Source organism: Gracilinanus agilis, chromosome 4 (assembly GCF_016433145.1).
Source record: "Gracilinanus agilis isolate LMUSP501 chromosome 4, AgileGrace, whole genome shotgun sequence".
NCBI lineage: Eukaryota > Metazoa > Chordata > Mammalia > Didelphimorphia > Didelphidae > Gracilinanus > Gracilinanus agilis.
The window spans coordinates 507,530,116-507,542,701 of record NC_058133.1 but is presented as its reverse complement, the minus strand read 5'-3'; the positions used below and the strand labels follow the sequence as shown (position 1 = coordinate 507,542,701).

General features: G+C 45.5%; 1 protein-coding gene across 1 annotated transcript in view; it reads right to left on the bottom strand.

Annotated features, from left to right (window-relative positions):
- The window catches only part of IGF2BP2 (insulin like growth factor 2 mRNA binding protein 2), a 113,658-nt gene extending 113,394 nt beyond the window's left edge, over nucleotides 1-264 (bottom strand). Inside the window, exon 1 of the mRNA XM_044675639.1 lies at nucleotides 90-264. Coding sequence (XP_044531574.1) covers nucleotides 90-264 — 175 coding nt within the window. The remainder of the gene's footprint in view (nucleotides 1-89) is intronic.
- Nucleotides 265-12,586: the final 12,322 nt, after the last annotated feature.

Sequence of the window (12,586 nt, the reverse complement as noted above, 5' to 3'; positions counted from 1 at the left end):
AAGCGCGAAAAAGGAAGAAGCGGGAGGAGGAGACGCGAAGCGTGCACTGGCTCGCGTCGAGGGCTGCCGTCGGGGGGCCACTCACTCACCGGACAGGGTCTCGATGGCGCGGATGGCCCAGTTCTGGTCCGGGTAGTCCACGAAGGCGTAGCCGGCCTTGAGCAGCACGGGGCCGCTCAGGGGCAGTTTCCTGTCCCCGAAGAGCTGCCGGAGGTCGTCGGCGGTGACAGCGGGGCTCAGGTTGCCAATGTAGAGTTTGTTCATCGTCTGCCGCCGCCGTTCCGGCTGCCCCGGTGCTGTGCCCTGCCCTGCCCGGCGTCCTGGCCCTCGCCTCCTCCTGGTCCCTGGCGTCCCGGTGCCCTCCTTCTTGCCAGCTGCCCCCGGGCCGCCCCACCCCAACTCCAGGCCGCTCTGCCTCCAACTTGTGCGCCCGCGGGGGCCTTAGAGTCCTCGCGTCCCACGGGCGGGCGGCTGCGGCGGCAGCGCGGGGACAAAGCGCTCCCTACCCCCCCTCTCCCCGCGGGGTGGCCGGACTGGCGGGCGGGGGGAAGGGGGGGAGGAGCGGCAGCTGTGGGGGGAGGGGCCGGACGGGGTGGGGGCGGGGGCGGCGGCAGCAGCGCGGGCTGGGCGCGCCTGGGTCCGCGGGCTGGAGTTGGGCGAGTAGGAGTGTGTTTGTGTGAGTGCCTGCCACCCGGCTCGGGGAAAAGGGGGCACCGCGGCTGGCCGGAGTCCGGGAGGCGAAGTTGTGTCCCCTTGGGCGTGCCTGACTTCAGGAAAGTTTGTGCGCGTGTGTTGCGGGATGCGCCTGTTTCTGTCCACGTGCGCGTGAGCTGCGGAGGTGTGGCTGGGCGTGTGGGTGTGTATGTGCGCCCACCGGAGTTTGCTGCGAGTTTGCGGTAGTTTAGGGCCGAGCGTGGTGCCGGGCTGCGAAGTTGCGGTTGTTTACGGCCGTTAGTGCCCGAGTTGCGGGGGTGTGGCTGTGGGTTGCGGGGGGTGTGGCTGTGCTAGCCTCGTGTGTGTTCGGGAGCCCGGGGTGTTTACGTGGGTAAGCCCCAGGGGTGGGGAGCGAGTGCAGCCAGCGCCCCCTCCCCTCTCTCCTCGCCCGCTCGCTCCGCCCCTGCCACCCCAGCGGCCGGGCCAGCTGCGGGCCTGCGACACCCAGAGATGGTTGATTTCAGCTGGCCCCGGAACCCAAGAGCCGGGCCGGGCCGGACTGGGCGCAGCGTGGAGAGCCCACCTCTCGCCCTGGCCTGGGCTAATCGCTGTCGCGGAGAGGGTTCGGCCTCCTGTGGGTGCCGGGGAAGGGGGGCGGCGCGTGAACCCTGGGGTCCGCGGGCGCTAGATCTCAGGGAGCAGGAGGAGCGGGGTGCTGGCAAAGCAGGGTGAAGGAGCTGAGGGTCGGGGTGCCGGGCGCCCCGGGAAGGCCCCAAAGATGGGCCCCTTTGAGAAGTTTACAGTCTAGTGGGAGAGGCAGAAAGAAAGCGGGGGATTAAGGAGGGAAATCCGAACTCGGCGCCCGGAGCTAATCCACTTCTGGCCTAGGCATTTCCCCCTCTGCTCCTCGGCTTCCTCGGCTGTAAAATAAAGAAGCTGGGCCAGGTGAGCTGGAAGGTCGCTGGCCCCAGATCCTCCTCCGGAGCTCCCGCTCTGTTTTGAGCCGCGGGTGCAGGCAGGCTCGTTTCCCTTGTAATCCTGCGCTCTTCGCTGCATCTCAAAGCGTTCTTCTGAGAAGCAGTCCAGGAATCCCCTCCTGGAAGGTCTTTCCCAGGCTGGAGATCGGCCCCTCCCTCTCTGTCCTAGGGTCTTGCCTCCTTTTGCTCTGCTCTGTTCTGGGCTTCCTTCTCGGTTCATCCAGCTTCCTTTTAGCCCTGCCATATTGGGGTCTGTGGCCCATCCTAACTCTGACATTCAGGGCTCAAGGGGCTCTCTTCCTCTTAGCTCCCGCCCTGCCATGTTGAGTTCTAGAGCCACTTGGGTCATTCTAGAGTTGCTTCCATTTCTGCCAGCCTGCGTTCTAGGTCCCCTCTCCGCTCTGACGTTCTCCGTCCTAGGAGTCCCCCCACACCCCCCCACACTCTCACATTCTGGATCCTAGGTTCCCTCCCAGCTCCGAGAACTCTGACGTTGGAGTTCTAGGATTCTGACACCAACAAAAGCAGGCAGTAATGCTAGAATGGTTCCTCCTGACGTTGGACCAAACAAGGGCCAGGTGGAATCGGGAGAGAACTCCAAGAGTGGTTTTCTTGATGTCTTTCTTGATTTTAATCCCTCACCTCACTGTCAGGAGTGTATTTGGTTATAAGGCAGAAGAGCAGTCAGGACTGGGCCAGCCTTGGCAAAGAGGAGGCACTCTGGGAGCTGCTCTGTTCCCCCCCTGCCCAGACACCCAAAGCAAGCACTTTCTCCCTCAACTCTCTCCAGTAATGGGGGGAGGGGGGCCAACGACAGCTTGAATTTGCCCTCTGGGCACTCAAAATTGAAAAAGGTTTGCCAAGAAGGCTAGGCAATGGGACTTGCCCAGGGTCACACAGCTAGGAAGGGTTTGAGATCCCATTCGAACCCAGGACATCCCGTCTCTGGGCCTGGCTCTCAATCTACTGAGCCACCCAGCTGCACCTTTTGGTTTATTTTTTTTAAATTTAAATTAAAATAATAAAGTAAAATCTACCTTTCCTCTTTCTTTCATGCCCCCCCCCACCCCAAGAAAGCAAGAAAAACAAAACCTCTGCTGCAGGCTTGCCAATTCCCACCTTGGCCTTGGCTCCCCCAAGCAGTCTCAGTCCAAACCGAGTTCATCAGCTCTTCCGTGGACATGAGCGTCACCTGTAACCTTCCTTGTGGATTTTGGTGGGTGTTACTGTGGCTCAGCGTCAGTACGTCTTCGAAAGATAGCTTTGAGGGAGGAAAAGAAGACTCCTCGTTGGGCCCTTGGGGAAGATCTAAGGAAGGAGCCGCAGCCAGCAGGGGAGGGAAGGTGGGCTGACCCTGGTGTCCAGGCCTGGGGGGAGAGGTTGGAAGCTCAAGTCTGGAAGGTCCCATTGGAGGCCAGAAGCGATGGAGGGCCTCGAATGCTTCCTAACAGGGTCAGGGCAGGGAAGGAATTCTGGCTGATAATTCTAGGAATCTAAGGCAGAAAGGTCAGCTGGAAGGCGGCAGGGTCCAGCCAGTCATTTGGAGCTTAGTGCCTGGCCTGGAGCTGCGAGAATGAAAAGGCAATAGAAGGATGTATTTCATGGGAGAGGCGGACGGACAGACTTTTCTCCAGGCATGGGAGAGAGACAGACGGACAGACTTTTCTCGATTTAGAAAGCTCACACCCTCACAGGAGGATAAGCACTGGAAAGCCCAAATGAGAAGTGCAAGTTAGAAACCTTCAGCACAGAAAGACTCAGCATGGTCTGCAGGAAAGAATACTGGCTCTGGAGTCGGACGATACTGAAATCTTCCCTCTGAGGCACGTCTCTTAGCCAGTTTGTTCCTCAGTTTCCCCATCTGCAAAATGGAAGAGTTGAACTAGATGGCCAGGAAAATCCTTTGGGGCTCTAACCTTTGACCCTAATGGTTGGAGGAGAAAGGTCAACAAAGGAATTCTGGGGTTGGACGTTAAAGGATGGAAAGCACTCCCAACTAGTGGAGAGGGGAGGTAGTGCAGGCATAGGAAATTGGTGCCAAGCATGCCTTAGGTGGTGAAGTGGCAAATAGAGAAAATACTCGACTTGGAATCAAGAGGACTTGAGTTCAAAGGCAGCCTCAGACACTTCCTGACCGTGTGACCCTGGACCAATCACTTAACCCCTCTTTGCCTCAGTTCCTCATCTATAAAATAGGGACACACCAGAGAAAGGGATGGCAAACCGCTCCAGTATCTTTGCCAAGAAAACCCGATGGACGATGTCAAGAAGACTGAATAACAACAATACTCCAGGGTGGCAAAGAAGGGAGTTTGGAAAGGAGTGTGAAAGGTAGAGAAGACCTTGAATACCAGGCAGGGGAATGACATTTGGGCTTAATAAGAAAGGTTTTTGAACAAAGGTGTGTGTGTGTGTGTGTGTGTGTGTGTGTGTGTGTGTGTGTGTGTGTGTTAAACCCNGTGTGTGTGTGTGTGTGTGTGTGTGTGTGTGTGTGTGTGTGTGTGTGTGTGTGTGTGTGTGTGTGTAAAAGACTACCCCGGGGGGGCAGCTGGGTAGCTCAGTGGATTGGATTGAGAGCCAGGACTAGAGACGGGAGGTCCTGGGTTCAAATCTGGCCTCAGACACTTCCCAGCTGTGTGACCCTGGGCAAGTCACTTGACCCCCATTGCCTAGCCCTTACAGCTCTTCTGCCAGTACACAGTATTGACTCCAAGATGGAAGGTGAGGGTTTAAAAAAAAAAAAAGATTTCCCCAGAAGGAATGAGAGAGGGAGGGAAGTAGACACCTGTGGAGGGGCCATTGGACAGCTCCTGGCACATAGTAAGAGCTTAATAAATAAATTCCTATTGCCTGCTGAATGAGCACAGGCAAGTCACTTAAATGACCCTCGGTTTTCACAGTCTCAGTATGGGGCTAAAAATACTTGGAAGAACCTTCCCCTTCATGGGGTTGAGAGGTCCATAGGGGTTACACATGGCACAGATTTTCAGACTTTAAAAAAAACAAATGTGCTGATTTTTGTTCCTCTGGAACATCCTAATTGTCAGAAGAGATGGCTCTCAGAGAGGCAGAAGATTACTTGGGAGAGCTATGAAACAGAAAATATCAATAAAAATGGATTTTTAAAAAAAATTAATTGAAAAATACTTAACCAAATAAATGAAAATTTAATCGAACACTTAAAAAAAGTACCTGGAGGAGCTTCCTTATAAGGTTGCTCCGAGGAAGCAATTGAAGAAAGGTATGTAAAAGCTTTACACCCTATAATGTCCATTTTTATGATTATTAAAGTCACCCACACACACCCCCTTAGAGTCTGCATCTGTAAATCTATCCCTCCTAATCCAGAGTTCTGTCCTTTCTAGTTCTGATGTTCTGTTGTCTATGTTCTCATTCTTTCTGTCCTAGTTTCCTTTGCGTTAAAGAAGAGGAGGTCAAGGAAGAGATAAAGGAGGTAAGGAGGAAGATCAGCAAAGATGAGACGAGGTGGAGTGACTCAAGCTCACTGCTGCTGGTATTACTTGGGGGACCAGTGGCACATTGGCATTTCAAGTAGAACCAATATAGGCAATTAAGTGTTTTTTTTGCACAGTTAGACAAAACCAAAAAATATCCAAAAGAAAATTAACATTGGGAAATCTATAACTGAATAACGTGAATTAGTAGTTGGCTTTTTATAGCTTTTTATGAAGCACTTTAAATGTATGATCTTGATTGATTCCCACAAAACTATGATGTAAGTGCTACTGTTATTCCCATTTTGCAGAAAAAGAAATGGGTTCAGAAAATTAAAGTGATTTGCCCAAGGTCATACACTGATCCTGTGTCCAAAGGGGGATGTAAAGGCACGCTTCTCTGATTGCAAGTCCAGCATTCCATTCATGATGCCTTTCAATGCTCCCCAAACTACAATGATGGCACAGGGAATAGCATATTTGAACTTGGAGTTAAGAAGACCTGTGTTTGAATCTTGCTTCAGATATTAACTTTGTGACCCCTGAACAAGTCATTTAACCTCTCAGCCTCAGTTTCCTCTTCTGTGAAATGGGGATAATAATAACAGAGCCTGTCAATGGGCAACTGCCATATAAATGCTAGGCATTCTTCTTATTTGTAATAATAGGTTGCAATTTGTTAATTGACATCTTATTAACATCCTAGGGTTTGAGTTGTCCAACTTATTTTATAGGTCAGGAAACTGAAACCCACCATGTCTAGAGACTTATCCAGGATCACTCAGGCAGAATTTGAATGCAGGTCCTCTGATTCCAGAGACAGTACTCTTTCTCTTCAACCCTTTGGCCTCCTTTAAATGTAAGCCTTGATAATCTTTTGATGTAGAGACTCTAGTATTATTCCCATTTTACAGATGAGAAGACTGATGAGCCGAAAGTTCAAATGACTTGCCCTGGTCACAAAGCAAGTATGTGAAAGGCAGAACTTGAACGCAGATATTTCTGATGTCAAGTGCAGAATATTATTCATAACCATCAGGCTGTATTTCCATTTTACAAAGCCTTCTTCATAATATTCCTTCAAGGTAAGCACCAGAAGTACAGAAAGCCTTCCTCCATCCCTTTTAATGCCAGTTCCTTCCCTCTGAGGTCATCCTCAATTTATCTTATACCTATTTTTTTCTCCCCCCTGGGATCATGAGCTCCTTGAGGGCAGGGACTGTCTTTCACCTCTTCTTGTATGCCTAAAACTTAGCACAATACCTGTCACATATTAATTAATTATAAGATATAAGATTATTTTAATTTCATTTATTAACAATTAGTATTAATCAAATTATAATTATAATGTTAAATGTTTACTGACTAACAAATTTCAGGTGCAGAAAATGAGGCTGTTTGGTGACTTATCTTGCCCTGGGATCCCTCAGTTGGGAAGGGTCAGAGATGAGACTGGAACTCAGGTCTTCTAACCCCAAGCTCTTCCTTCTGTTCTACAATCCTTGTGAGTGCAAATAAATGCAAACCGAGGCCTCAGCTCCTTTTGTACCTCCCACAACAAAATTGCTCCAGTTCCTTGAGTCTTTCATTTGGGAGACTAAATCCCAAGAAAAAGGAGGGGGATACATTTATACAAAGGTAATTATTCAAAGCTGATGATAACAGAGAAATGGAAACAGCCTAAATGCTCAGGTGATTGGACAACGGCTAAGTGAGCTGTGGAGAGTTTTGTACAGACTTGGAGTCAGGAAGACCGGGTTCAAAACTTGCCTCCTATGTCCTACCTGTGGCCTAGGACTAATCACTCAATTGCTCTGAACTTTGACCAACAAAATCAATATACTAATTACCTGATTTACCAAGCCTGGAGTCAGGAGATCCTGGGTTCAAATCTGGCCTCAGACTCTTCCTAGCTGTGTGACCCTGGGCAAGTCACTTGACTCCCTTTGCCTACCCCTTACCATTCTTCTGCCTTGTAATGGTATTGATTCTAAGATGGAAGGTAAGCATTTTTATTTTTATTTTATTTTATTTTATTTTATTTTATTTTATTTTATTTTTAAACCCTCACCTTCCATCTTGGAGTCAATACTGTGTATTGGTTCCAAGGCAGAAGAGTCAAGTGACTCATCCGGGGTCATATAGCTAGAAAGTGTCTGAGGCCAGATTTGAACCCAGGACCTCCCATCTTTAGGCCTGGATCTCAATCCACTGAGCTACCCAGCTGCCCTAAAGGTAAGCATTTTAAAAAATAAATAAATAAAAATCTTCTATTTGGGAATAGCTGAATAAATGATGTGAATATAATGGAATATTATTGTGCCATAAGAAATGAAGAAATGGGTAATTTTGAAGGAACATTGGAAGACTTTTATGAACTGATGCAGATCAAGGAACGTAGCCTACATAATGCTTTGGACAAAACTTAAAACATGATGAAAATGCTTAATAACATGAGTTGTTTTTATTATTGGAACAAAGCAGAATTAGGAAAACAAATTACACAATGATAACATAGAGAAAAACAACTTTGAAAGACGGTAGAACTCTGATCTCTGCAGTAAACCGAGTCTGAAAGAAATCGAGAGGAGCCATGCCTCTCACCTCCAGCCAGAGATAGGGGGGAACTTAGCATGCAGGAAGACTTAGATTTCTGGATGTGGCTAACAAGAGAATTTGTTTTCCTGGGCTCTGTCATTTGGGAGAGTCTGTTATTGTAAAATTTAGCTATAGTTATCTCTTAAGGGACAAGTAAAATTTTTTGAAAAATAAAGCAGTTTTAAAAGGAAGTTTTAGAAAAGAAAGAAATGATCTCCCCATCTCCACCCTAAGACCAAGGAAAAAGTGGCAGAGTTCCAAAATGAAATGCTCAAAAAGAAGGAAAGAGGGGTAGCTAGGAGGCTCAGTAGAGAGAACCAGACCTGCAGATGGGAGGCCCTGGGTTCAAATCTAACTTCAGATACTTCTTGTAAGGCCCGGGGCAAGTCACTTAAGCCCAATTGCCTAGCCCTTTTGGCTCTTTGCCTTGGAACTGATACTTGGGCATCAGTTCTAAGATGGAAGGTAAGGATTTAAAAGAGGAAAAGAATGGAAACTTTCAATTGCTCTTATAGGCTTCTGAAAGGGGAAGTTCCTCCTGGTTCAGTGGCAGGGGTGTTTGATGCTACTCCAATCTTGAGAAACAAGGAACTAATCAAAAGTTATTTTGTTCATATGCCCTTTAGTAACAGCCCAAAATACGTGTCCTCACGGGAGGTTAAGGTTCTTCGCCATTTTTGTGTTGTGATCCTGCTCTGGCAGTCTAGTGAAGTCTATGGATCCATTCTCAGAACATTCTTTCTTAAATGCATAAAATAAAACACATAGAATTACAAAGGAGATCAAATATTTTTCAAATCCATTATAAAAATAAATTCACAGATGGCAGATTGAGAACCGTCACAGTAAAGGAGTCAGAGATCATGCCTGCTCCAGGGGAAGTGCCTTCGTCCACACTTGCTACACTCTCCCTCCAGTTAAATATTTGTTCTCCCCATAAAAGCAACGGGGATGCTTGGTGCTCGTTTGTCCATATCCTAAGTTCTGGAGAGTTTTCTGATGACCTGGAAAAGGCCAATAATTATCCTTTTAAGCAACAGATTCCATCCCCTGGCTTCCTAAGCTTTGAGAGTGCTTTTCATTAAAGCGTCTCAACAAAGTCCATGTGGGATAGTTCTTAACAACTTTATGAATGCTGGGCAGAGACCCAGTAAGTGTATTCAGCACTTTCCTTAGACCCTAAATTAAATCTCTTGCAATGAGCCCAGACTTACCATAGCTGGTGGACATGGAAATTACAATCATTCCCAAATACAAAATTAGAAGAATTCAACAAGCAACATTTTACACAATCCTCAAGGTACGCGCCATCTTGATATTATTCAATGAGCTTAATTTAACCCAAAATAATCAGGAAAGAACAAAATAAAAAATAAACAACTAGCAAATATGGAGAGGGGGGGAAGAAAAAAAAGTCCCATCTGGGACAGAAAGAATAGTCCCAAACATGAAGATGGGATTAATTCTCTTTCTCTCTGATTTCCTTACTTTCACTCTTTCCCTCTATAAATAAATTGCTAAAAAGTCATTCTGACTTGAGTAATAATTATGGCGACCACATTTCTCATAAATTTAGTCCAACCTTTAATTTTTATCCCTTGCACAAAAGAGCTCCCCAAGCACATGGGGCTCTCTTAACAGGGACTGGGAATTTGGAACTGCCCGAAAATTGCCGCTTCAGATAATACTTTCTCAGGTTAGAAATCACTGTCCAGGGGGAATATTCATATGATATATATGTCCTTTGCAAGAGTTCAGAGCACATGAATGGGTAGGTCTAACTCAGTGGGAGGTTCCTTAGATCAGCAGTTCAAGGGGGTTACCCTTTTCACTGCTTTTACAAGAGATAATAATAATAATGATTGTAACAACAACAATATCTATCTCACAAAGTTGTTGTAAGGATCAGCTGAGATAATAATGTGGAGTCCTTGCAAATCTTAAAGAACTATGTGTCAATTATGATGAAGAGGGCATTGTGTTATTGAAAATTTGAGGGTCTTTGAACTACATTCCCCATGAACCCACTGGCTTCCTGTCGTTACGCAATGACGTAGACAGGAGGATAAAATCGAGGGGCTGGTGTTCTTCCTCCTCTTTGCTTCCTATTCACCATGGTGGTGGCAGGGAATGGCGGGCTGTTTAAACAGCCTAAGCTAGCATGGCACGTGGCTTTAGAGCCACATTTTCTAGAGATTTTTTTCTAGAGATTAGTAATTTTTTTTTACTAATCTTAATTATTTAATTTTATTTATTTGTTTTATTTAATAATTTAATTTTAATTAGTAAAATTACTAATTTACTAAATTTTCTAGAGATTACTAATAAACCTTATAAAAGCCATAATATTTTAAGGTTATCATTATATATTCATTTTATTTTTTACAGCATAAAAGAATGGAATCTCCTTTGGTAGTTCATCAAAATCTGTATAAATCATAGAACTTCTTTTGAGAAGCTTTTCTTTGTAGGATGCCCTTTCCTAACCCTCTTTCCCCCAATTACTTAGGTATATATATATATTTTTCCCCTCTAAGACTACTTTCTGTTAACTCTAATTATTTTGTATAAACTGATTTGTGTATGTGTGATATTACCCATTAGAATATAAGATCCTGGGGGCAGTAAGGTAGCTCAGTGGATTGAGAGCTAAGCCCAGAGATCGGAGGTCCTGGATTCAAATGTGACCTCAGATACTTCCTAGCTGTGTGACCCTGGGAGAGTCACTTAATGACCATTGCCTGGTCCTTACCACTCTTTTGCCTTATAACCAATGCATGATATTGATTTTAAGGTGGAAGGTTAGGATTAAAAAAAAGAAGAAGAATATAAGTTCCTTTCAGGTCAGAATTTGTTTTTAACTTTTTATTAGTATCACTAGCTTATAGCAGACGTTTAAAAACCATTCATTCATCTGTCTATCTTCCAGCTCTAATTTTCGGCCTCCTGTCTCTTTTTTCTTCTACATTCTTATTGATTCTTTTATCAGACCGACCAAATACCGTTTCTCTCTTTGTAAATGGGGCAGTAGAGATTATCTTTAAAAACTCTGGCCTCGAAAAGGAAAAAAAAAATTATTCTAGGGAAGAAAACATAATAAGGCAACTTACGGGTGATCTTGAAAGATTTTTCTTATCATCTTTACATATTAAACTTGGCCCTTCCATCTTTTATCCTCATCCTATCAGTAGTAGGAGGCGAATCCTAGATGGGCTAAAGGGATGCCTCAGCTAGCTTGAGGGGATTTCCTGGTTATTGTTTTTGTTTTGTTTTTTTTTTTAAACCCTCACCTTCTGTCTTGTAGTGAGTTCTGTGTATTGGCTCCAAGGCAGAAGAGAGGTAAGGGTGGGCAATGGGGGTCAAGTGACTTGCCCAGCGTCACACAGCTGGGAAGTGTCTGAGGCCGGATTTGAACCCAGGACCTCCTGTCTCTAGGCCTGGCTCTCAATCCACTGAGCTACCCAGCTGCCCCCTAGTTATTGTTTTATCAAGGCAATGTATCAAAACTGTACAGGTTTTTTTCCACTGGAAAACGATTTCCCAAGAATCAGCTAAACTAACTTCAAAAAGGGAATAAAGGAAGTGGTAAGAGATTAACATTTTGAAAACTACTCGGATGAAGGAGGAGGAATCATTTTAAAAAGTGACCAAAAACTTTTGGGGAAACTGAAGCAGAATATTACCAAGAAATTGCCAATGGTTCTCTCAAAGCTTAGGAAGCCAAGGGACGGAACCTCTCACATAGAAGGCATTTCTTGAATTCACATTTGGATTTTTTCCTGGAAACCGAGGTGTGATCAGTGATGAGGATGGGAAACATTTCCATCCTACAGCCCCAAGAGGGAGAAGCGCCGCCACGGTTAAGGGGAATCTAAGCACGATTGCTGTTGGATCCTGGGAAGGATGCCGCATGAGCAAAACACAACACGAAATCATCAGCTGTTTAATAGGTGAGCTGAATGAGATTGATTTTGTTTAGTAAAAAAATGATTTTAAAAGAGGAAGCCGTGAATCCTGTCAAAATGATATGTGATAGACAGAGTGAGAAGGCTTTGTTTTATTTGAATGTTTGAAAATAATTATACACATAGATTCTGGTTTTACATCACTTTTCTTTTTATCTACATACCAATCAATCAGTAAACCTTTAATAAACACTTGCTATGTGCTAGGTACTGGGCTAAGTGCTGGTGCCAAGCACTACCCAGTGAATCATCCCTTATAACAAAGAACAAAATGAAAGATTTCTGAATGTCTTCTTCTTGCACGCCTATTCAGAGAACCAGCCCTTATAACAAGGAACAAAAGGAAAAGGGAAGAAAAAGTTGTTCAGCAAAACTAACCAACAAATCAACAACGTTTGAGAGTATATACAATTCTCCAAGCTCTACCGTCTCTGTAAGCCTGAGAGGTACGTTTGCTCAATTCAGAACTTCTATTTTAAGTCAATGAAATACTGTAAAGTTTACCAATTTTTATTGGTGTGATAGGGGGGAAAACTCTACTTTTGGGGAGGGTTGTATTTTGCCTTGAAATGTCAACATTTGGAGGACAGCTGGGTGGTTCAGTAGATTGAGAGTCAGACCCAGAGATGGGAGGTCCTGGGTTCAAATGTGACCTTAGACACTTCCAAGCTGTGCAATGCTGGGCAAGTCACTTAACCCCCATTGCCTAGCCCTGACCTTTCTTCTGCCTTAGAACCAATACCTAATATTGATTCTAAGGTGGAAGGTAAGAGTTTAAAAAAAAGGAAGGAAGGAAGGAAAGAAAGAAGGGAAGAAGGGAAGGAGGGAGGGGGAGAGAGGGAGGAAGGAAGGGAAGGAAGGGAAGGAAAGGAAGGAAGGAAGGAAGGAAGGAAGGAAGGAAGAAAGAAAGAAAGAAAGAAAGAAAGAAAGAAAGAAA